This window comes from Zonotrichia leucophrys, chromosome 12, assembly GCF_028769735.1.
Source record: "Zonotrichia leucophrys gambelii isolate GWCS_2022_RI chromosome 12, RI_Zleu_2.0, whole genome shotgun sequence".
NCBI classification, from domain to species: domain Eukaryota; kingdom Metazoa; phylum Chordata; class Aves; order Passeriformes; family Passerellidae; genus Zonotrichia; species Zonotrichia leucophrys.
Window position 1 is genome coordinate 17,645,350 of NC_088182.1, and position 26,330 is coordinate 17,671,679.

General features: G+C 42.1%; 1 protein-coding gene across 2 annotated transcripts in view; it reads right to left on the minus strand.

Annotated features, from left to right (window-relative positions):
- VGLL4 (vestigial like family member 4) overlaps positions 1 to 26,330 on the minus strand; it is a 110,566-nt gene that overhangs the window by 58,941 nt on the left and 25,295 nt on the right. Inside the window, exon 1 of one of the 2 annotated variants that reach the window (XM_064724017.1) lies at positions 7,955 to 8,461. The exons of the other annotated variant lie outside the window; for it this stretch is intronic. Coding sequence (XP_064580087.1) covers positions 7,955 to 8,036 — 82 coding nt within the window. The 5' untranslated portion in view covers positions 8,037 to 8,461. Of the gene's footprint in view, positions 1 to 7,954; positions 8,462 to 26,330 lie in introns of those variants that run through there. 2 annotated transcript variants of the gene reach the window in all.

Consider the following 26,330-nt stretch of genomic DNA (forward strand, 5'->3'; position numbering starts at 1 on the left):
CCTGCTGGCACTGCTGCTGTCTGTCCTGCCCCTCAGCCCTCCCAGGACACACAGCAGTGCTCCCTGAGCTCCTCACCCACTGCAGGCAGGCTGAGAATGAAAATGTGTGAAGGAGCCAGGAGATGAAGCCCAGGGGCAATGTGGACATGCACAGGGAGCCTGCTGGCACTGCCCATGTGCCCCCAGCCCTCCCAGGACACACAGCAGTGCTCCCTGAGCTCCTCACCCACTGTAAGAAAGTTGAGAATGAGAACGTGTAAAGGAGCTGGGAGATGAAGCCCAGGAGCAATGTGGAAGTGCAGAAGGAGGCTGCTGGCACTGCCCATGTGCCCCCAGCCCTTCCAGGACACACAGCAGTGCTCCCTGAGCCCCAGGGGCAATGTGGAGGTGCACAGGGAGCCTGCTGGCACTGCCCATGTGCCCCCAGCCCTGGCAGGACACACAGCAGTGCTCCCTGAGCTCCTCACCCACTGCAGGGAAGGCACATGTAAAAGAGATAGGAGATGAAGCCCAGGGGCAATGTGGAGGTGCAGAAGGAGGCTGCTGGCACTGCCCATGTGCCCCAGCCCTCTCAGGACACACAGCAGCGCTCCCTGAGCTCACTCACCCACTGCAGGAAGGCTGAGAACGAGAACGTGTAAAGGAGCTGGGAGATGAAGCCCAGGGGCAATGTGGAGGTGCAGAGGGAGCCTGCTGGCACTGCCCATGTGCCCTCAGCCCTTCCAGGACACACAGCAGTGCTCCCTGAGCTCCTCACCCACTGCAGGCAGGCTGAGAATGAAAATGTGTGAAGGAGCCAGGAGATGAAGCCAGGGGCAATGTGGAGGTGCAGAAGGAGCCTGGGACACTGCCCATGCCCCAGCCCTTCCAGGACACACAGCAGGGCTCCCTGAGCTCCTCACCCACTGCAGCAAGACTGAGAATGAAAATGTGTGAAGGAGCTGGGAGATGAACACCAGGGGCAATGTGGAGGTGCAGAAGGAGCCTGCTGGCACTGCTGCTGTCTGTCCTGCCCCTCAGCCCTTCCAGGACACACAGCAGTGCTCCCTGAGCCCCAGGGCAATGTGGACATGCACAGGGAGCCTGCTGGCACTGCCCACGTGCCCTCAGCCCTCCCAGGACACACAGCAGTGCTCCCTGAGCCCCAGGGGCAATGTGGAGGTGCACAGGGAGCCTGCTGTCTGTCCATGTGCCCTCAGCCCTCCCAGGACACACAGCAGCGCTCCCTGAGCTCCTCACCCACTGCAGGCAGGCTGAGAATGAAAATGTGTGAAGGAGCTAGGAGATGAAGCCCAGGGGCAATGTGGACATGCACAGGGAGGCTGCTGACACTGTCCATGTGCCCTCAGCTCTTCCAGGACACACCCCAGGGCTCCCTGAGCTCCTCACCCACTGCAGGCAGGCTGAGAATGAGAACGTGTAAAGGAGCTGGCAGACGAACACCAGGGGCAATGTGGAAGTGCAGAAGGAGGCTGCTGGCACTGCCCATGTGCCCCAGCCCTTCCAGGACACACCCCAGGGCTCCCTGAGCTCCTCACCACTGCAGGGAAGGCTGAGAATGAAAACGTGTAAAGGAGCCAGAGATGAAGCCCAGGGGCAATGTGGAGGTGCAGAGGGAGCCTGCTGGCACTGCTGTCTGTCCTGCCCCTCAGGCCCATGGCCCAGCTCTCCCCAAGGCAGGGACAAACAAAGCCCCTGTGTCTGAGCTGCAGAGCAATTCGCAGGGGATGATGCAGGCTGCAGGAAAAACTGGCTGCCTGTAAAGAAGGGATTCAAGCCCAAAGCCCTCCAGTTCTCCAAGGCTGAGGAAGCATAAAGCCATTCTTGTAAACACTTCTCCAGGAACTTGTGCTCAGCACTACCTCACACCATTATCAGGGAGAAATGATAGGCCGTGTCCTGCTGGATTATTGTTAGTGTAAACAACTTTGCTAAATTGCTTGGCACCGTGTGTGCATGCAGCATGTTCAAACTCTGCAGCCTATTCAGCCAAAATCAAATATAAAGGCCCATCTGTATTAAAGCTCAAGAAGAAATTAATAGAAGACTATTTTCATGCAAAGCAGATATTTAAAAAAGGCAAAGCCAATACATATGGATGAACTTTTTCATTCATAATTTTAGATGCCACACAATGAAGGCTGTTGTTGAAGCTTTATTTTTTCTCTAACAGCTCTCCATACAATGCAGGGCATTGTTCAAACTCTGGAGCAATTTAAGCTTTTTCAATGTCTCCTAAAATCCCTGGATTTATATCCAAAGAGAGCTGGCACTGTAACAAATTTGACTTGTGAGTAACAAGTTACAGCCTTTAAGCAAATTGCTCATTAACACAGACTTCAACTTACTGCTACAAACCTCACTACCTTTTATCTCAGGAAAAAAAATATGCTGCCTATCTTATCTACAGCAAGCTGTGGGATAACACTCTATTATATTTGGGTTTTTAATTTCCTTGTTTGAGTTCTCAGTACAAATGCTGAACTAGCATCCAGGGTGAGAACAACAGAACTCCAGGGGAAAAGAAAAAAAAAGTTCAAGTATGACCTAAATCTATCCTGCCTTTGATGGAGGAGGAAAATAAACTGAATTTTGATGTCAGTCCTGAAGAGGATATTCCCAACTTCATGCTAGGAGGAAATGAGCAAGAAAAGCCCAACTGTGAAGCTGGGGCTCTTTGTTTTTTCCCTGAAGATGAAAGAGATTGAAAATGCAAAACCCACAGAATGTTCTATAAATGGGGAGCTGTTCTGTAGGTGCATCTGAATTTCCATGGCTTTGAACAGAAATTTTACACTGTGTTACAAATAAGAACACCTAATTTGCCATGAAGGAGATTCTTATCCAATTCTTAGCAGAAGAATAGTGCTTAAGTCATTTTACATCTTTAGAAACTAACCCAAACTTTGCAGTTAATAGGAGAAACTGAAGGTAGAGAAAGAGAAAAATGCAAGGTCAGCAGAGAGAGCTGATGGAAACTCTTTTTTAGAACTTAAGAAAACATGTTGCATTTCATGAAGAAGGAAATGAAGTTAGCAGGATCTGAAGCAAAGATCTGAAGTGCCTTTTGGGGCAGGCACAGACATTTTCAGGATGCTCTGAGTGCCCTGAGAGGACACCCAGCTCTGCAAGCCAAGGAACGCTCCAGCCTCACAGGAAGTCAGAAATAATTATGTAATATGCCACTAACTAATGAAAGCTGTCCTGCAACCCAAAAGGGGTGTTTTGCTAAAATCTGGATCCAATTTTCTTCATTAAAAAAAAATAAAAATAAAAACCCCAGTCTCCTGGACTATCCAGAGAACTCTGCATAACCATAAGTAACATGCCTGGGGGATTTCTTAGCATCTTATTGCATTTCTTTCTACCTTTCCCAGCACAGCAGTTGCAGCAATAACCCAGGGAGAGAGAGAGGAAGGAAGGAAGGCAGAAATGTGCCTTGCAAGCCAGCACCATCTGTGACAAACACCAGAAGGAAAGGGCTCTGCCTGGAGACTGCTCCTGCTCACGCATATTCCGTGGGAAAGCGGGAGAAGAGCCCCGGAGTCAGGAGCAGCATCACCTGCGCTCTGCTCTGTGTAACTCTGAGCACTCCATCACCTCAGCAGCGGCTCTTGTTATCAACAAAAACTCGGTTAATATTTTTTTTTTTGTGAGAAAGAGTTACAGGGACGCAGCCAGATCTGTCTCTGCCAGGGTTCTTAGTGCTTTGTTATTGTAATCACAGGTCCTTGAAGCTTATCTCCTCTTTTGTATTAGTAAAGGCCTGGCTGGGTGCAGTGATGGCCCTTCCCTGAGGCAGCTCTTCCAGCATAGGGAAGACACCTGAGGGGGTGGGGGGGGTTATGCAAACTGACTCCAAAGACCAGAATGCTTTGTGGGACCACGACTCGAAATGCAACGAGAAAACCCCAAAAACAACGAGCCAAATAAGAACTGAGAGACTGAAGTGGTGTCTGGACATGAGGAGCCGATTGCTGAGCCTGCAGAGATGCGGAGCCCCTCTCGCCCTGAGCACAGAGTCGTCCCAACGCCGGGACCAGGCAGCTGAGACACTGAGAGAAGTGACATCTGACGGGGACATCACGCCCTAGAGGCTCCCACGAGGACCGGATCCCCGGCTCTGCCCCTGGTGGACAGAGCTGCCATATCCTCCTGCTCTGAGTCCCGACGGGGACTGCAGCCCTGCCGAGCCGCCCCATCCTGAGCTGATCACTTTTAATAAAGGCATTAAAAAGGAGAAGAAGTCTCCTGGCCCTGTTTATTTCAGCTCTGAAGGAACACGGAGCTGCGGTTCAGCGAGATTCCAGCCCAGAGCGAGGTGCAGATGCTGCAGCCCTCAGTACCTGTCCCTGGATGGATGGGGAGTGCCGGCCTGCCTCAGGGTGCTGCCCCTCAGCCAGGGCTGCCGCAGCTTCCCCCAGCCCCGAGCTCGTCAGGAACAGAACAATCCTCTGAAAGCGCCGCTCACTAAACTGCCCATTGTTGGGAACTGGCAGCAAATGCTGGGGAGAAGAGTATCAGATGTATTCACGTCCAGATGCCAAGGCAACAAATCCCAAATTATTGCTTCTTTGCACCAAAACTGTTACAATAAATTGCTTGAAATGGTTGATCATCACTAATGTAACTGTCCTTTTCCAAGCATTCCCATTTGAATGATGCAAAAATTTTCTTCCAAATGTCTTTTTTATGCAATTTGTTAAAAGAAACCCCACCTCATTAACATTCATTTTTCTCTCCAAAAGCATCAGTTGGATTTGAGATCACCATGAGGCATCATTGGGGCTCAAAGGTAGTAATGAGATTAAGAAAACCCTCCAAAGGACACAAATAATCAGTGTTAAACAAACAACCTTGAGGAAAGGAAATGGCTTTATGCTGTGCTTCAGAGTTATGGACCCCCTTTCTAAAACTCTTCTCATTTCTGGCTGTTTTAATTGCATGAGTGTGCAGAAATTTCCAAGAGGCTACAAAGGCACCTTTAGAGATTATTTAGAAACCTCCTGCTCAAAAGCTCAGGCAGGGTGGGATGCTCAGGTGGGATTTGAGTATCTCCAAAGGTGGAGACTCCACAGCCTCTCTGGACAACCTGTGCCTCACCAAGCTCACAACAAAAACTAAAAGAAATCAACTCATGTTTGAGAAAACAGCCAAGCTCAGGTGAGGTTTCACCTGCAGCACAGCCTCACTTTTGGACAGCTAAAGGGAGAACTTCCAGCCCAGCCCCAGCAAAAGCACAATTTGCTGCCCACAAGGCAGATCCCATCTGTGTTATCACCATTTCTTCTCTTCTCACAAAATCAGAGATGTGTTGAATGAACTAAACAGCACCAGTTTCCAAACTCAGAGATGTTGAATGGACTTTGCAGCCCAATATTTCCATGCTGGGAGCTCCGTGGCTGGAGTGTGAGCACGGATGGCACAATTTAGGAGCAGGGTGAGATGAAGGCACAGCTGAGGTTCCTGGGAGGTTCCTGCCCCTCTCAGGGCTGGCATTAACTCAGCAGCCTGCAGCTCATAGATAACAAATTGTTATCTGGGACTCTGGCTGGGCAAGAAAAAGCAGGAATCCTCTCGGGATGCAAATCACACTCCTGTGCTCCATGCTGAACTGAAGGGCTGCCAATGCACACGCTGCAGGAACTTTTCCTGTTTCTTGGGTATCAACACATCTCTGATGCACAGGCTGTTGCAAATCCAGCAGTTCCAGTGCCAGAGGAGTAAAATCACCAGTAAACTGCATAAAACACGCTGGCATAGCTCACCAGCATAGAAATCATCCCAAAAACCAAAACCAAATGTTTCCAGAGAGACTCCAAAGGAACAAGGAACCCATCTATTTCCTGTGGCCTATGGGCCCATCACTCTTCCCTCTGAAATTTCAAACCTATTTTTATCTTATCCTGCATCTTCAGAAGCACTTTTCAGGAAGGCATCAATTTATAAGTAGCTCAAGTGTGGCCTTCAGTAAATCCTAATTAACTGAGTGTGAGAGGGCGTTTTGTTGTCAATGCGGTTCCTACTGCAACAGCGTCCCTGGAAAGATAAATCCATCACTGCTGACACAACTCCCTTCTAAAATAAATCCCATGGCAGAGGCCAGGAGGATCTGTAGGCATCTCTGAAACACCCTTTGAGTTCAGAGCAGATGTTGCCAGTGTTTACACTTTTTAAACCGTAGGGGTATAAACACCTCGCTATAAACACCACTGAAGTTTTGCTTTTCTTCTCTTCATTTTGTGCGTGTTTATTTTAGTGTTAAAAATGTTAACTTCCAGAAGGAGGAAAATAGCAACAGATGTTTAACCTAAACAAAAATTGCTCCAGTGGAGTGTATTCCTTAAGCTCTTTTGAACTATTAAAGCTAGGATCTGGTTAAATAACAATTACTGGAGAAGGGGGTGGGGAATAAAAAGGGGACTGGAAAGAATATTCCATAAATATTAGGCATAATTACAATGAATTGAACTAATGAGCCAAAACTACAGAGCAACAAGGCTTAGTGAACAGAGCTCTCAGAAAGATGTATTATGTAAATAAAACTTTGCATAAAATTTCATGGTCTTCATCAGAAGTTACCAATGGCTTCCAAAGAAAACACTAATTACTGCAGAGACCAGTGAACAAGTTAAAGGATCCTGAAATGAAAAAGTTAAAGGATCCTGAAAGTTTGTTTTTTTTTAAAGAGTTTTCTTGCTCTAACAAAGAAAGCATGGCATAAGAAAGAAGTTGGGAATTCAACTTCATGGAACTTCAGCTCTGTATTTTTCAGCTCAATCTTCTGTAAAAGAGCTTAATCCGAATGAATATATACATATTTGTCCAGGAAAGAAAAAGCAGGAAAAAAAGGAGAAACAAAGACATTAAAAGTACAACAGGGAGCCCCTCCACTTCCTGAAGGGAAGAAAAGTGGCCATGCTGGTTTAGGGATAGACGGGACTGTAATTTCCAAAGGGAGATTCAGCTGCCTGCTTCTGGCCTGCCCTTTTTCTGAGCAGAGATATCCCCTTGGCCTGTGTACTCTCCTCATTGTTTCTTCCCTGACAACCCCAGCAAGTTTATTTTCTGAACGAACATGGAAAGCTGAATCAGGAAAAAAAAAAAAAAAAAAAAAAAAAAAGCAAGCAGCTTTTCGCGGCGCTGGTGTGTGGCTAGAGCAAAAGCAGCGCCGCTGCCAAGCCGAATTAGCTCAGTGGTGCCTTTCTGTGCAGGCACAGCCAAGCCATAGCCGCTCCTCGCAGCCGCACGTACAGAACTCGGCGCACATGAACGGGGCGATCCTGCCCGGGTACCAGCGGGGCTCTGAGGGGAGACCGGGGGAGGGCAGCGAGCCCCGGCCCCGCCGGACACAGCGGGCCCGGGGCTACGGGACCACGGGGGACACCCGGCCACGGGGGACACGCCGGACACGCGGGGACACGCCGGGCAATGGTCACAACCCCGCGGGGACACGGCGGAGACACGCCGGACATTCGGCCCCGGCCGGGCCCACGCGTGTCCGGCCGCGGCCCAGCCCCGCGGCGCCGGGACGGACCGACAAACCCCAAACCCCAGACCGACAAACCCCAAACCCCCGCCTTTAGCGCCACCAGGGAGAGGGAAAGGAAAGTTGGCGCTGAAAACGCGGATTGTGGGGGAAAAAATAATGTAAAAAAGAACAGGAAAAAATCACAAAGAAAGAAAGAAATCCCTGCCCTGTAACAAAGCTCTGACAACAGCCCGCGGGGCGTCCCGCACCGGCGGTGTCCAAAAACATCCCCGCTGACAAACAACAGCGAGCACGGCTCGGACAAGGATCCATCTCTGGAAGGGATCCATCCCTGGAAAGGATCCGTCCCTGGAAAGGATCCACCTCTGGAAGGGATCCATCCCTCCCCGTGCGAGGGATCGAGGGATCCGTCCCCTCCCCGTGAGAAGGCACCATTGATTTCCCGCGGCCAGGCGCTGTTACCTTCGTAGCACAGGATGCCGATATTGTTGTTCATCTTGTCCAAGTACTGGTAGTTCAACAGGTCCATCCTCATAAACAGCATTTATCGGGCTGGCGGAGACGAGCGGCTCCGGGAGGGGGAGGCAGACGGTGCCGAGGCGCTCCCGGCTTCCAAAGCCCAGCAGAGGCCCAGCCTGGAGCGGGTCGGGAAGGGGGAGCGGGCTCCGACAGCCCGGGGAACGCGCTGCGGGCCGGGGGGAGCGAGCGAGCAGCGCGGGGGCTTCTTCCAAGTTTTTTTAAAAAATAATAATAATTAGAAATAAGAGCGTAAAAGCAAAGCGGAGGCGGCGGGGCAGGGCAGGCAGGGAGGAGGGCGCAGCCTGCTGCGAGCGCCGGCGCTGACAGCGGCAGTGGCCGGCACTGCCCGCCGGGCCCCGCTCCGAGCCCGCTGCCCTCAGAGCCCGGCCCGCCCCGCGCAGGCGCTGCCGGCCGGCCGCGGGTGCTTTGTGCTCGGCAGGGCCCGGCGGGGAGCGGGGGAAGGAGGGAGGGAGGGCAGGGCCGCGTCAGAGCCGCTCGCACAGGAAACAGCGGCGGCAGCAGGAGGAGGAGGCGGCGGCGAGGGGAGGAAGCGGCGCTGAGGGGCCTCCTCCGGGCACGGGCGGGTGCTGAGGCTGCTGTTCGAAACCAAGGCTGCCTCTGTGCGCTCCCCGGCGCGGCCTCAGCGCCTCACAGCGAGCAGCAATGCGCTGCTACAGCAACAGCAGCCATGGAATCACGGCCTGGCATGGCAGGAATGACACATGGAATCACAGGAATGAGACAGACAAAATAAAAGGCGTGAGGCAATGGCCATTGCCCCGCGTGTATAGTTTATATATAAATAGTTTTAAAAGGTTTCTCTCTCTCTCCATATAAACAGGCATCGCACACATTGCTACAGTTCCATCAGGGCACCGCCAGATCGGATTTTTTAAGGGCTATTAGTGGTTAAACATTCCGGGATCTGGAACTTCAGCAGCTGCCGAAGCTCCGGCTGAGGTGACAGAGGCGGTGGAGGCTGGTGCTGCTGAAGCTCTCCCATTTGGGGATGTGCTGTCCTTCTACAGCTCTCTCATTTGGGGATGTGCTGCCCTTCTGCAGCCCAGAGCTCTCAGACAGATGTGTGCCACTCATCCTGACATGGCACAACAAACATCTGGGCAGGTGGCAGCGTGTGCCAACCTGATGGGCATCAGTTCGCATTTCCTGTGGCTCCTCAGCACCTGAAATCTTGGGCTGACACAAAAAATTTTAAAGCTAATGGAATCCTATTTTTCCCTCTGCCCTCTCCAGCTTGGAGCACAGCTCATCCCTGCCCATCTAGGATGGGGAATCTTCATGGTGCACACCAGTAAAAAACTTCAATTTCCAATCTGAGAACTTTTCCCCTCAGGAAGGGGATGACAAGATGACAAGAACTTCTCCCCTCAGGAAGGAGAAGGGGTAACAAGACAGAAGCAACTCACAGAGTGACACTTTGTGATGGCATTTTGAGAGTCACTGCCTGAATGCTCTAGGTATTTTGGTAAGAACAGGTAGCTTAAATTTACTGCTGGTGTCTGCTGAATATTCTAAGGAAGATTGCCTAGGACATAAAAAAAGTATCTCCCCACTCCAGATACACAGTGCTGAGGTAACAGTACATTTCTTGAATAAAAAGTTGCAGTTGTTCTGCAAAAGTTGCAACCACACAGACCAAAGCAGCCCATGCTATTTTCTAGAAAGAGCAACATCTTTAATAAAGGGTGATTTTTAAGCAAGACATGAGAAGGTTTGCATATTGGGCATACTCAGAGATATTCTACACCAATCCCTCAAATTAAAACAGCCATCTAATAAAGCCAGCAAGAGAAATCTGAGCCCTCTAAGATATAAACAACAATAAAAACCCACACCTACAACATTAAAAAAAGAGAGGCCGGTTCCTTCAGCATGAAATGCAAGTTCCTCACCAATTTTAGGGACAATATTTTGATTTGTACAGTTTATAACATAGAGAGCATCCTTGAATTCACAGGAATGCAACACATTTATTGGGTGCTTGGGAAGGACAAGAAGATAAGTATTGGATTTTTTCACTTTAAAATACTTAGATTTTTGTGGGAGGTGCAGGTGATGAGAAAGAAAACACCATTTAAACTCCTTCAGAGCAGTGTTCTACGAGACAGGGGTGCACATGGGCATTACAATTCCCAGTCTAATTTAAATTTTCCATATTCAAAGTTACAGATTTCTTCAAGCTGTTTGGAAAAGAGTGGTTGGGTGCTGTCCAGAAACCACTGACTACTCAGGAGTGCTGTCCAGACACTAATAAAGGAGTTAATTCCTCTTTATTAGACCAGCAGTCAATGGTGTGCAGCTTTTTAGGCAATAATGATCCTTGTTAGGTGAATGGCTTTCAGCATTTCAGTAAAAACTCTGATTAAACTTGTCAAATGTTGCATAACGAGCATGCTTCACAATAAATAATAATAAAGTGTACCAAAACACCAAGAGCTTTTTGAACTTCTAAATTAAAATATCTTCTACATTATAATATCTTCTAAATTAAAATATCTTCTAAATTAAAATATCTATGCTGCAACAAGGCAATGCCTAGTGAAAGAGTGGGGGGGGGAATTATCAATGTACACATATCCCTTACATTGCATTTTAAACCTTAAATCCATTCTTAGGAAAACTTTCTTTGACAGAAAATTGTATCAGCTCAACAAAGCCAAGTCCAGCAGACATTAACCTCAAATGCTGACAGGGTCACTGTAAAGTACTTGGTTCCTGTCAGCAAATTCTCAATTCACATTGCTGCTCATCACTCTGAGAGACCTTGCACTGAACTGAAACCAATAATCAGTGAATCAGGGGCTGGTAAAAAAGGCTGTTTTTCATCAGTTCCTGATAGCTGCAAACACAGAGCCGAGCTGAGGCATCTCTGCCTCTCCCTCTGCAGAATTTCCTCTGGGATTGCACCTTCCCTGCTCCTGCAGTGAATCCCAGCCCTGGGATCTGCTGGGAACGCGCTGAACTTTAATTTAACACAACAGCAGCCTCTAGAGGTAACGGGAAAGGCTCGGGTGGGATTGACGTGGGATTTATTCTGATTATCCCTCAGAGCAGGGCAGAGCCTTCACCTCTCAGGGATCTGCCTCACTTCTACTCAGAAAGCAAATCCAGGCTGCACACAGCAACCTCAGAACACACAAAAAGCAAAGCAAGGAAAGCAAAAAGAGCAGGAGAATCACCACTGTAAATCACCACTGAATATAAAAGTAAATCCTTACAACTCTGTATTATTCACCTGGATTTCTATAGGGAAAACTCTTAATATATCAGGTCTGTGATGTCAGATTTGACAGTGAGTTTATACGGGTTTTGGAGCATTTGAACAAGCACTGAGCTGCTTTGGAGCATTACAAACACACAGGGAGCTGCTTTTTTCTGTGCCTTTTCTCTGCCCTCCTCGACCCTCTGCTCTCTCACACGTGCTGCTGCCTCAGGCAGTGCTGAAGAGCCTGAGAAAATCAAATTCCTTCGGTGCCTGCACTCCACAACATCTTCCAGGGGGAAAATGGGCAACACTGGCTGAGAATCCACCCCTCAGATGGGAGACAAGTGGAATTTCTCCATGAAGATCATCAGCAGAGAGCAACTCTTGAAACAGTGACCAGCTGTGCAACTGAGAGAAAAAATAGTCCTTGTAGAGGTGGGACACACTCTGCTGTGTCTGTGTGCTCAGCATAATCCCATTTTTGATTGGAATCTCTATTATTATTATTTCTGAGCTGATAATTATCAGCTGTGGCTCCTCAGGTCAGACAGGCACCTACTGGAGCCTCAATGCACACTGAGGAGGAGGAGGAATAAAGCAAGAACAGTTAAAAACAGGTTTTACCCTTTTTCTTGCCCTAAGAAAAGAGCAAATTGGAGTTGGGGGTTGCTAGGTGGCGATGAAGGAAAAGGCTTTTCTTTTTCCACACACTCCACAGCAGTGGATGGGAAAAGCAGCTCTCAACATCCCTGTTCTTATATTTGTCAGAGTGCATTGCACAGCAAAAATGCAAAACAGAAATTCCCCTTGAAGCAGGATGGGGTGTTTGCTTTGAAATGCATTCAGGTGTGCTGAGGAAATACAGTTAGAACGGACTGAACACACAGCAAGGCCAGAAATGGATGACAAGGAAAATGACATTTCAAGTTCCCTGCAAGCAGCAATTTCCCAGCTGTGCCTCTGAGATCCACAAACACAACTCTTCCCTCAGTGACTCACAAAATACACCACAAAAATAACTTTACACGCTCCTTACAAAGCATTAAGCACTCAGTGAACAGACAATACCAAAACACACATCATTCCCATGTGCATTCTTCCACTTTTTTTTCCTTAATCACAAAGTCGCATTGCAAATAGATTTTAATCACACCCAACTACCCGTTCCCTTAAAATAAACCAGTGATTTAAAAGAAATAATTTTAAATCAGTAATTTTAAATCAGTAATAAAAATAAAGAAGGCCCCATCAGGTAGGGCATCTCTGAGCCCAAGCTGGTGCCTTCCTGTTTGACCTGTCCCCTGGTTAAAGGTTTCCACCACGTGCCAGACATTACAGAACACAAAAATTGCTTTTTGAATTATCCCTGGAGCTTCTCAAGCCTGAAATAGGAAACTTACACCCGATATTGTAACAAAAGAATTTGTGTATCCTATCATTCTTGTCATAACCTAAACTTAAAAATGTTGCTTAAAAACCCCAAACACAGCATTATCTAGTGAGGAAACCTGTTAGTGAGTGTCACAAAGTGCTGGGTAACTCACACTGGAATCCCCAGAGAACAAAATGCCAGGAAAACACAAAATACAGAGAAGCTTCACAGTTTCTGGAGTTGCAAGCACTTGTAGGGCCCAGGAAGAGATGGGAATGGCTTGTCTGGACTGGCAGATGGACGTTTTAAATTTCTTTTTTATAATTTTTTTAATGCCTTGCTGTACTGCAGTTTTTATTCTGTACTTCATTTCTTATTCTGTACTTCTCACTTCTTTAAAGACACGCAGATTTCACCACAATCTCACCGTGGTGGAAAATAAAAACTTCAGCTCACTTGTTTGTAAATATTCAGTGATTTAGGATACAGCTATTTCATACCAGATCAGAAAATTCCAAGGTGTTTATAAACTCCAAAAGGTTTTGGTGAATGAAAACCTGCCCTGAGCAGCAGGAATCATTTGCCTCCCACCCCAAACTAAACACACCTGCTGTGCTTCCACTGCATTTTCCAGGTGGGAATTTGGGCCAGGAAAGGCAGAATCCAAGGCAGGGCACACACTGAGCTCCCCTTGTAGGGTTTTTTTGGCAAAAAACCACATTTATTTCTGTGTGAATATATAAAACAGGCACAAAGATCCTGGGTGAGGTGTCTGGTTCATCAAGAATATTTTCCATTTCTCGCTGGTATCTTGCAGCTCTCAATTTGCTGCTGTTTTTCTCTTTTTGTTCACTTAGGCTGGGCTGAGAACACTTCAAAAATACAGCTAAAGCACACAACAGATAAATCTAGTTTATCTGGGTGGGAAAATTGTTATGTGCTAATTAAAAACTTGATAATCTTTTTCTGTTATTTGCATACTAATTTAAATTTCTGAAGGGTTGATGATAATCACAAACATAATTCAACTTGAACTACAAAGAGTCTCCAGATGCAAACAGTGGAGTGCAAAACTTGCCATGCCCTGACATTGTGTGAGCAGGGCAAAAAATTACTTTATATTCTTCAATTAGGAGAAATGAGAGGATTAAAAAAATAAAATTAAAAAAAAAGAGAGATTACTAAAGAAAAAAAGCCAATTTTAAGTCATCCTGATGCTCAGGCATCTAAACCACTTTTAACTTAGGAAAATGAGGAGCCAGACTGTGTTTAGAGGTTAGATTTCAAAATTACCAAGTGTATCCCTGAGCTTTGGCAAGAAGCAAATCCAGTTTCCAAAAGCCACTAATTGCAGGGTTTAGAAATAAAGCAGAGAGCTCGAAGATTGCTCAAGTCTTTGAAAACATTTCCCCTTATAGCTCGCTTGGCAAGACATGAAATACACTTTTTTATATAAATACATAAATATATATATATATATAAATGTGTATGGCCTAATTGAGCTTGGGTATTAACATGTGTAAATCTGTGCAGCTGACCTTGCTTGCACACAGACTGAACATTCCAATAATTATAATCACCTGAAAAATGAGATAAAACCAGGATTCCCAATGCTGTCCCATGCACTAAAATCAATCACAACTTTTCTTAAAGAATGACATAATTTTGGCTTCTACACATCACAGCAATTACTTATCCTGAATTTTAAGATTAAAATATTAAATAAGTAGCTATTGCAAAACCCAATTGTGTAACTTGCAACTTATTCAATTAAATTAAAGTGAAATTTCATTCAAGCTCTAAGGCTATTCTTTTCCAATTGAGGGGCTTGTTCTCTATTATTTCAAAAGTATTTGGCCTTAATAAGATTTTTTACCACACCTAAAAAAATAAAATAAACAACAACCAAACAAACAACCCAAAACAAAAACAAACCCAACCTTAAACACATTCTCACTTATTCCAAATTGTAGTGCTCACAAAAACTCAAAACCTTTGCTCAGGATGCTGAGGGGTGTCCTCTGGATTATTGGAAGAAAAAATAACAAAGAAAACAAGAAAAAGAACAATGCCCCTGCATTATTTAAAGTATTAATATAAGAAGAGCATGTTTTAGTATATAAATACATAATATTGCATATTATTTATTCACACACATGGATGTAGGACACAAGTGGAATGTTATAAACGGTCCTAATCCCACTAAATCCTGCAGAAGATGCCTGTGCTGTCCAGAAGTACAAATTCAGGTCTCAGAAACAGAGAAATAACAGGGAAAACCTCACAAAAGCAGTGCCAAAAGCCCTCCCTGTTGCAAAGCACACCCTTCCAACATTGCTGCTCCCCAGGCAGGACCAGCCTGGCACTGAATGGAACTGAAATCCTTTTTCCAATGGATCAAAGTCACCATTTCCAATTCCACAGGTACATTTTCCTTCCAGAAATGAAACCCAGAGAATGCTGAAAATTCCTCACCAAAATTATTTTTCAGTGGGATCAACACTAGCTTTTTTTATTGGGCTTCTGCTGTTTTCATTTCAAAAAGAAATAGGCGGTGAGTTGGGCTAATTACGTAAATCAAATTATTGCCAAAAATTCTGGGCTTGTTGCTGGCAGAAGTTGGAGGAGTTGAAGTGCCATGAAAATGATTGTTGGGGCTGGGCCAGCAGAGTGAAAGGAGGAGCCCCATCCCTGTGTGAGGCACTGATTTGCTGCAAGGGCGATAAACACAGACTGCATGCACCAACATGAATTCCAGCAGCGCCAGAGCCTGGCAAAGCACTGAGCCTCACCAGGAAAGGCTGCAGGTTTATAACCTGAATATTGAGTAATATTCAGCACCTAAATACTGAATTTGTGTAAGCCTTGGCCATGGGGCTGTGACCACCTAAATACTGAATTTGTGTGAGCCTTGAAAATGGGGCTGTGACCACCTAAATACTGAATTTCTGTCAGCCTTGGTAGTGGGGATGTGACCACCTAAATACTGAATTTGTGTCAGCCTTGGCCATGGGGCTGTGACCACCTAAATACTGAATTTCTGTCAGCCTTGGGAATGGGGCTGTGACCACCTAAACACTGAATTTGTGTGAGCCTTGGTAGTGGGGCTGTGACCACCTAAATACTGAATTTGTGTCAGCCTTGGGAATGGGGCTGTGACCACCTAAACACTGAATTTGTGTCAGCCTTGGGAATGGGGCTGTGACCACCTAAATACTGAATTTGTGTCACCCTTGGTAATGGGGCTGTGACCACCTAAATACTGAATTTGTGTCACCATTTGGAATGGGGTTGTGACCACCTAAATACTGAATTTGTGTCACCATTGGAAGTGGGGCTGTGACCACCTGAACACTGAATTTGTGTCAGCCTTGGCCATGGGGCTGTGACCACCTAAACACTGAATTTGTGTCAGCCTTGGTAGTTGGGATGTGACCACCTAAATACTGAATTTGTGTCAGCCTTGGCCATGGGGCTGTGACCACTGAAATACTGAATTTGTGTCATCATTTGGAAATGAGGCTGTGACCACCTAAATACTGAATTTGTGTCAGCCTTGGTAGTGGGGCTGTGACCACCTAAATACTGAATTTGTGTCAGCTTTGGGAATGGGGCTGTGACCACCTAAACACTGAATTTGTGTCAGCCTTGGCCATGGGGCTGTGACCACCTAAACACTGAATTTGTGTCACCCTTGGAAATGGGGCTGTGACCACCTAAACACTGAATTTGTGTCATCGTTTGGAAATGGGGCTGTGACCACCTAAATACTGAATTTCTGTCATCATTTGGAAAAGGGGCTGTGATCACCTAAATACTGAATTTGTGTCAGCCTTGGGAATGGGGCTGTGACCACCTAAATACTGAATTTGTGTCACCATTGGGAATGGGGCTGTGACCACCTAAATATATATATATATATATATAGATAATAGCTATTTTTCTATATATACATTAAACTTTTGCTTTATATATTTACTTATAAAATATATAAGTAAAACATAAAATACATATAAATATATAATATACAATATACAATATATAATAAATACATACATATAAATAATATAAAAGTATTTATAAATAAAATCTTTTATATATCTATATGTAAAATATATAAATAATATAAATTTTATATTTTTTATAAAACATATAAATAGACATTTAAACAAATAGTATTAAAATATAAATATGTTAAAAATATAAATATATAGAACATCTAAGAATATAAAATTATAGCTAAATATATAAAAATATATCATATCACTAATATAAAGGATAAATATATACACATATAGAATTAGAAATTAATAATATATAAATATATAATATCCATAATATATATATATAAATATAAACTATAGAATAATTTCTATGAAACTATAGTAATTATTTAATAAATTAAAACTAATTTGATGAAATTTAATACATTTTATATAATAGTTTCAATTTATTAATAAACTAAATTTAACAAAGAAGCCGAAATCCTGAGCTGGAGACATACTACTCTTTACCCTTACATGTCTTAGGAATCAGTTTTCAGGACAAATATTTGAATATATGAATTTTAAAATACAGACATGATTATAAGAGTACTGCTCCTTTTTTTCTCCTGGTTCTTTATGTTGCAACTCCATAATATTGCAAAGTTTTGCAATGCTGGTCCTTTTCTTAAAGGCCCATTTCTCCCATAGGCACCTGAAGATATTGCACACAATTTCTTTTTTTCAGCTTTTGAATCTCACATATTTAATTTTTTAATCACGCAAATTAGGCCTCAAAGTGAATCTACAAGCTCAGAACTGGAAATGAGAGAAAACTTTTGAACTGAACATTTTTGAAGGTCAATCATGAAGCGCCAAAATATTTTGGGTTGGGCAGAACATACCAACTTTTTAAAAGTGCAGATAGTTAAAGGCTGTCAAAATACATTTTCTCGTTTGGTGTCTCATCCATCAAATGCACTCAGTCATCCTGAGCTCTTCTGTCTCAGAACAAATTCACTATTTGAGCTTTCCCTGAATTCAGATCCTTGGACACCCACTATACAACAGAACAAATTATTCTATTTTTAATTCTATATAAAGACAAGAATTCACCTAAACCAAAGCTAGATGATCAGTATTTTGACTTCTAAAAGGTGAATTTTCTCCCATTTCATACAGCTGATAGATTAGAAATACTGTGCACACAGAATTTCTGTCTGCAAGGAGCCCTGCACACAGGAACCCATCCGGGGCAAGGATCCAGCCCTGTGGCAGCTGCAGAAATCAGGCAGGAGAGGAGATTTCCCTGAGGGCACAGAAGCCAGTCAGGTCCTGACTCTCCAAGGACCACACCTTGCTCTCATCCACGCTCAAAATTACAAATAAAACAACTTCTGCTCTGGATGTTCCTTTCAGGCAGAACCTGTCTGACCTGTTAACGCACTGACAATGGATTTTAAACAGCAGCAGCCTTTATTAAAGTGTTATTAAAGGAACCCTGGTGGAACACCCACCTCCTTCCCCAGACTCTGCTCAGGCTGCAGAATTGTTGGAGCCCTAAATACTGAGAATTTTAAACTTTCTGTGCTGCCACTGACCTCCAGGAGAACACTGCACTGACCTGAGGCCGTGGAGAAGCTTCCAGAATGGAATGACAGAGCTGGGATTGTGGGTGTGGAGTTTGGATAGAAGTGTGTGAGATCACAGGGTGGGAAACTCAGAGTTTAAGGGTTTAGAATATAGTAATAGATATAAAACTATCTATTAGTTTTGGGGCAGAGGTTGGTGCTTCATCCTCGCCTCCTTCTCCAGGGGATTGGGTGGTTTTGTGTCATTGGATAGGCACGGGTGGTTGGTTATTGGGTTAAAAGTAAAAATAATTGAGGCGTCATTTCTTAATTGGACAGTCTATCCTTAAAAGGCCTTGTGGAGAGAGACACAGCTCCATTTTTTAGTTTGTAAAGTGCTGCAGAACTCAGGGTTTGCGAGACTGTGACATAGATCAGAACTAACAAACATCTGAGTCCCAACAAGAAATTCCGTTTCACACATTTAATCCCATCCCTGGCAAAAAATAAGCAAAGACTCCGCACAAACTCCTCTCTTTACCTTTATCCATGGGGGATATAAATTCAGATTCTCCCAGGAAGGTTTGATCTCACCAGAAAGTGAAGCATTTACCCCCTGCATGGGACAGAATCAGCCAATTCCTGCCTGTACATCTGCAAGCCCAGCATTGCAGCACCCAAAATGTTGCACTTTGGGAAAAGCTGGGTGGGTTGCACATCTTGGACATTCTGGGGTTCTTGTGACCCTTCCCACATCTCAGTGAGCACAATCTGCTCCTTAACTTCAGCTAAAAATCCCCCCCAGCCTGACCTGGGGCTCAGGAAGATGTCCTTGCACACTTTCTCTGGTCGATATAAGAATGACGACTCCACATCCACGAAGCTCACAATAATTAGCATTAATTACTGTTGCTGGGAATGAGCCCTGGCAAGGCAGCAGCCCCAGGAAGAAATGTGCAGAGCAGATCAAAGTTCACCTGGCAGAGCCATCAGCAGCAGGATCAGCCACAAAGGGAACCTCGCTATCAGATATCCCAGAGACTCTCCCTGGGCACACATCCCTCCTCAGGCAGCGCCAAAGCAACACAAACCGGCTGCCTGCTTGTGGGATCTCAGCACCTCAGGACTGAGGTGTCACCGAGAGCACCCTTGGGGGGCTCGGGAGTCCTGGAATGTTCCAGAAGTGTCTGGTGGCTGGACTTTGATCCTACACAGGAGACGACACCTGTATGAGGACAGGAGGGTTTCACCGGGGTGAATGGTGAAGGGATTGGTTAATTAGAGGGTGAGACACAGGGTTTAGGATTTCTGTACAGGGGGGTTTAGAGAAGTAAGATGGAGGAATTGGGGCGTGTCCTGTCCTCCTTCTTCTTCTTCTCCTCCATCTTCTGTGGTGATGGTGGCACTTTGGGATTGGTCATTACTAAAAGTGCACCGGGCAATAAGGATAAAAGGTATTGGGGAAAAATGATAAATATTGTACACGTAACCATGGGTATAAAGATAGGTGACTGTCCGGAGGGGGGACAGTGTGCTCATGGCTGGCTGCTGAGCAGAGCTCTGTCGGGCCGAGAGAAAATCTTTTAGATAAACAATTAATAAACACCGAGACCGAGAAAAGAACTGAAGCCTCTTCTCGTCCTTTGATACGCGGCTGCCCCAAGGCCACCCCGGGCCTTTCCAGGCCCTCCAAACAGCCGAAAATCGGACACCTGCTGATTTTCCTCAGCAAACAACCCTCCCAGCTCCACATCCAGCCGTGCTGCAGCACATTTGCACCAGGAAATTCTTGTCACTGATACCTAAGTGGAGATCAGCTGTGGAACAACGCGCACACATCACCCAGGCAAAACTTCTGCGTGAATTTAATTTTTACTTCTATGGAATTTTATGCCACCAAGACAATCCAGCTCTGGTGAGCTGTATCCCATCTCAACATTCCCTCCTTTTTGCCTCTGTGCACACGTGGAACATGAATTTTTAAAACTAAAATGAAATTTCAATCAAGCTCTAAGGCTATTGTTTTCCAACTGAGGGTCTTGTTCTCTATTATTTCAAAAGTATTTGACCTTAATAATATTTTTTACCACACCTAAAAAAAATTTAAAAAAACCCAAAAACAAATAAGCAAACATGCCAAAAACAAAAACAAGCCCAACCTTCAACATACTCTGTGTACACGTGGAACATGAATTTTCAAAGTTGAACCCAACCTTCCCAGCCTGGCAGTGTCATTGCTCCCACTGCAGTCACCATTCTCAGATCATTCTTATTTAATGCTAGGTACAACATTGATTTTATACCCCACTTTCTCCTCAGGTTCTCCACAAACTGAGCCCTCAGAGCTCTGTCAGCCTCACAGGAGCTGGCAAAATGTGCTGAACTTTCTCTGCAGTCAGACCAACTCCAGCCCACAACATTCCAACATCATTTCTGCTGGGCTAATTTAGATTTTATTTTATACTCGCAGACAGTTCAAGCAGCTCAGCCTAAAGCCTGCTCCATTCAGCTTTCCTCTGCTTGCTGGAAAATTGAATTTGTGTCAGGAGTGTCTGTGCAGTGAGACAACCCCAAAGAAACCAATCAGCCACACCAGGATTCAGCAGCTGGAGGGACAGCTGAGCACTGCCAGGGGTTATCAAAGACCCAACAGCTTGCAAAGTTCCAAAGGAAAAAATACTATAGAAATACTATTAAAAATACTATAAAATAAATAATAATACAGTTAATAATACAAATTATTAAAATACTATACTATATTATATATATACAATACTATATGTATATATTATATATACACATATAGTATTGTATATATATTATACACAATTATATATATATTAATAATACATATATTATAGTACTATATTCCATATAACATATATATATTATATGAACTATAACTATATATTACTCCCCCCTGAATTTTTTTTTCCCCTTTTCTGTTCTGACTTTAAATTTAATGACACATTCATGGAAAGGTGCCCCAGAACCCTCCAAGATTATTTTTCTATTTTTTATATTTCATATAATATAAAGATAGTATTATAATATATATCATACATAATAAATATAATATAGTATTATAGTATATATAGTATGTATATTATATTAATATATGTACTATATATACTACAATACTATATTTGGTATAATATAGAGTAAATATATTAATATATAATATAATATATTAATATATAATATAATATAATATGTATAAAACACATATTGATATGTATTAAATATATTAAATATATTAATATACTATATACTTTAATACTGCATATAATATATATTATATAATATACACAGTATTATAGTGTATATATATTATATATAGTATATATAATGATATTATATATGTTAATATATTACATTATATATAATGTAATATATAAAAATTTATTAATATACATACTATATATACATATATATACACACACTATAATCCTGTATTTAACATCAAATTCTCACCTTCACACACTCACATGTCTCATCTGGTATATATTATAAAGATTATATATAAAGATTAATCTTGGTCTGATCTGCCTGAACTGCAGTAGGAGCTCTGAAGATTGGGATCAATGAAAATACTTTATATCATTAACCATTTAATTAACCCAATTAATGCTTTATTTTGTTACCCATAGCAGTGAACTCTCTAAACTGGTGCTGCTGGGCCAGGAGAACTTCCCAAAGCTGTTCCCTGAATTGGTTTCCAAGGAAAATTGATAATGCACAGCCTGTAACTGATGCCAGCAGCATTTGTCAGCTGTTATTTCATCCCTCAATTTCTGATTTTCTCCCAACATTGCACAGCACAAACTGTTGGCACTGATTTAAATCACAACAGCTCCTTCTCAGAACAGTGAGAAACTCAAACTCAGGCTGAAAAGACAATTCGGGGCTAAAATGTGATTTAGCAGACTTCAAGAAATGCTGGTACAGCTCATAAAAAAACTTCTAAGTTGTCAATTCCTTTCTCCCCAGCCTCCAGCTTAATTCCCTATAGAATTCCCAGTTTCCTTCTCATACATTTACTTCAGAAGCACCTGGATATTAAACCTTACAAAATATCTCTATATCTAAACCCTTATGAATTATGGGCTAAAACAATGATTCAAACCATGGCAAAGAGACTGTGCTGAAATGTTGGAGCACAGGACAGCCTTGTCCTTCCTGCAGCCCCAATCTCCCCATTTCTCACCTCTTTTTTCACTTTTTTGTGGAATTTGTGGAAAAACACAAATTTTCCACCTTTGTGTTTCCACCTTAGCGTTAGGATTTTCCACCTTTGGAAGAGCAACTCTCAAATTGCAGAGGAACATTTCAGTTAAAGCTGACAACACAAATCTCTAACTGAAACAAAAGCACCTTCCAATTTTTTCTAGCTATTTCAACAAAATGCAAAAGCAATTCTCATTAAAAAATAAATTAACTATCACTTAAAAGCTTTAAATACATTAAATGTTTTATTACATTAATAACAATTAATTTCTGTGCAATCAAAATAATCTCTGTTACTTCACAAGTGACATGGTGTGGGTTTCCTTACAGCCATACAAGATCAAGGATGCCATTAATTAATGGAATATTTAATTAAATATCTGGCCCATGGAATTTAATGAATTTAATTCCAGCAATAAGCTGCACACTCATTTGCAGCCTCCAGCCCATTACCCACCCACCAGGGCCTTCATAATGGCAGGTAGAGAGAAAATTAAAAATAAGACCTCAGAAAATGCAGAGAGTAAATTCAAAGAGACCTTTAAAAAAAAAAAAATCCTCATTTACAGCTTCTGTTTCTCAAAGGAAACATCAGTTAATCTACAGAGAAATTATTTATCTTCTCTGTGCTTTAACAATCAAAAGAAGTCACAAAGTAGCATCATTTGCATCAATATTTTCCCTTTAGTTCCATGAACATGCAATTTCAGCCAGTTTAAAAGGAAAATTATGATCCCTTTGCAACTTAATGAAGAACAAGAATCCAAAGAGCAAAGGGAAACAAGGAGTTTGTAAAAATATATTTGGAATCTGTCATGTCAGAAGGAAAAAACTGTTCCGGCCAAATCCAGGGCAGAATCCAGTCTGGGACATAAATAAAAGTTCTTCCACAAAACTCCTCCTTTATTACTTTACACATCTTAATTGGAATTCCCGGAGTGCCGGCAGAACCTGCTGTAACCAATAACTGAAATTGTGAGGGGGACACAAGGGCAGGAGTTGGAACAGAGCAGGGCAGGAGGAAAAGCCACAAGAAGTGATAAAAATCCCCATTTTTCTGTTGTCAGCCTTCCTCCCGTTCCTAATTAATATTTGAGCATGAGAGAGCAGAAAGTGGCATTAATGGGATTGCACTGGGGTCAGTGGGACGGCTCAGTGCCACTGGGCCCTGTTTCTGAGGGGGAAAAAGAAAAATAAATTCAGGGTAGAGCTGCCAGATGATCAGACAGACACAGGCATGCAAACCTGAACAAGTGGGAACACATCAGAGTGCAGGTAGATAACTATATTCAAGTTTCTATGACAATTTTTATTTCGTTTTATTCGAGATTTTATTAAAATATCATACTGCAGTTGTCACATGGGTTTGCCAGGTTGCCTCTGCTCTGCCTAAATATCTACTTATAGATGGATAAATTTAATCTTGGGTCAATCTAATGGGTCAATCAAAGGGATCAATCAAAGGGATCAATCAAAGGGATCAATCTGATGGGTAAACCAAAGATAGGGACCACTCTGATGGGTAAATCAAAGGGATCAATCTGATGGGTAAATCAAAGGGATCAATCAAAAAGGGATCAATCAAAAAGGGATCAATCTGATGGATAAATCAAAGGAATAAATCTGATAGATAAATCAAAGGGATGAATCAAAGTGATCAATCAAAGTGATCAATCTGATGGGTAAATCAAAGGGATCAATCAAAGGGATCAATCAAAGGGATCAATCAAAGAGGGATCAATCAAAAAGGGATCAATCTGATGGGTAAATCAAAGGAATAAATCTGATGGATCAACCAAAGGGATCAATCAAAGGGATCAATCAAAGGGATCAATCTGATGGGTAAATCAAAGGGATCAATCAAAAAGGGATCAATCTGATGGGTAAATCAAAGGGATCAATCTGATGGATCAATCAAAGGGATCAATCAAAGGGACCAATCTGATGGGTAAATCAAAGGGATCGATCAAAAAGGGATCAATCACAAAGGGATCAGTCACAAAGGGCCTCAATCTGATGGGTAAATCAATGGGATCGATCAGATGGGTAAAATCAAAGGTATCAAAATGGGGTCAGTATCAAAGGGATCAATATCTTGCTTTTATTTCCCAAACTCTTCTTGATTTTTTTTTTTTAATTTCCCAATTCTTCTTGCTTTCCACGGAAGAAAATGGTGCAAAGCCCATTATCTTCCTTCATGGTTAAACATAGAAAATTGATTTTTAATGAGCTGTGCACCTATTCTATACAACAATAAAATTCATACTCAACATATTAATAAATTATGAATAATGAAATAAATATGAATAAAATTACTATTCAGCATATGAATAAATTATTGATTGATAATTCAGGACTACTATAAACCTTGATGTATTTAAAGCTAAGTAACTACTCAAATATACTTCTAAAATTGGAGTTCACTTTGGAATAAAGAATTAATGGGGTAGGTATAAATGTAGCATAAGGTTGTGTCATTATGGTAAGTAGCAGCATTCTGCAATAAACATATTGTGAAAAAATATATTCTGAAAAAAGTACTGTGGAAAAAAAATATTCTGAAAAAAAATCCTGAAAAATATGCATATATTGAAAAAATATATATTCTGAAAAAAATATATTCTGAAAAAATATATTCTGAAAAGAATATATATTCTGAAAAAAATATATTTATAATCTGAAAAAATAGACATATTCTGGAAAAGTAGATATATACTCTGAAAAAAGGGTATATGTATTCTGAAAAAAGATATATGTACATTCTGAATAATAGATATATTCTGAAAAATATGCAGATATTCTGGAAAAAAATACATATACTCTGAAAATATATATTCTGAAAATATATATCTATTTATATAGCAGTTCCTGCTCCCAGCATGGCTCCAGAAACACCCCAGTGCTTGGGCTAAAATTGTTCCCTTTGAGACAAAAAAAATCACACAAAGGGCAATTCCTGCCCAACTGGTCAGAATTAAATCTCAGAATTGAGAATATATTCAGAATTAAACCTCAGAATTGAGAATATTAGCAATAAATGTGTATCTAAAGCACATTTATTCCAGTGCTGTGCAATTCTCATCACCCAGTACAACACTGTTATAGGGGATGCACAAAAATACCCTTGGAGGGCTCTGGGGCATCTTTCAATGAATGTGTCAATAAACTTTGATATTAAGTTTATATATATATATATATATATATATATATATATATATATACACACATATATATATATATATATATATATACACATATATATATGTATATTATTCCCCTTTTCTGTTATATATATATATATATATAACAGAAAAGGGGAATAAAAATCAGAGGGGAGTAATAAATCACTCTTCAATTTGTTAAATAAGAGCATTTCTCCCTTTAAGCTCATGGATGGCAGAATTTTCTGCAGTGACATGGTTTATAGCAGATCTGCAGCCACAATTCTGCTTTCACAGGGAATTGATTTTTGAGTCAGCAGCTAAATAGGGGGTGTGAGAAATGATTTGTAGAGAATTTTTGAAGTTTGATAAAAATATTATAATATATAATATATTGTAATTATGAGTATATATTCATTTTATTATTTATTTATAGGTATTTATTGCTATTACAATATACTGTACAATATACAATATACTATACAATATTGTATATTGCTATACAATATACTGTAATATTGCTATTACAATTTACTGCTATTACAATATATGTAATTATAACATATTGTAATTAAGAGATAGTTAACTTCTGATTGTGCTAGCGTGAATTATAATATCTATATTGTCTCACCCTTCACATGACACTAAAAATAGAATAAAAGTTTTTAAATAAATAAACATTAAAGTTTTTATATATTAATTAATTTATTAATTTTATTTATAATTTACTATTTATTTATTAAATAAATAATAAATAAAAAATTTATATTAATTTGATT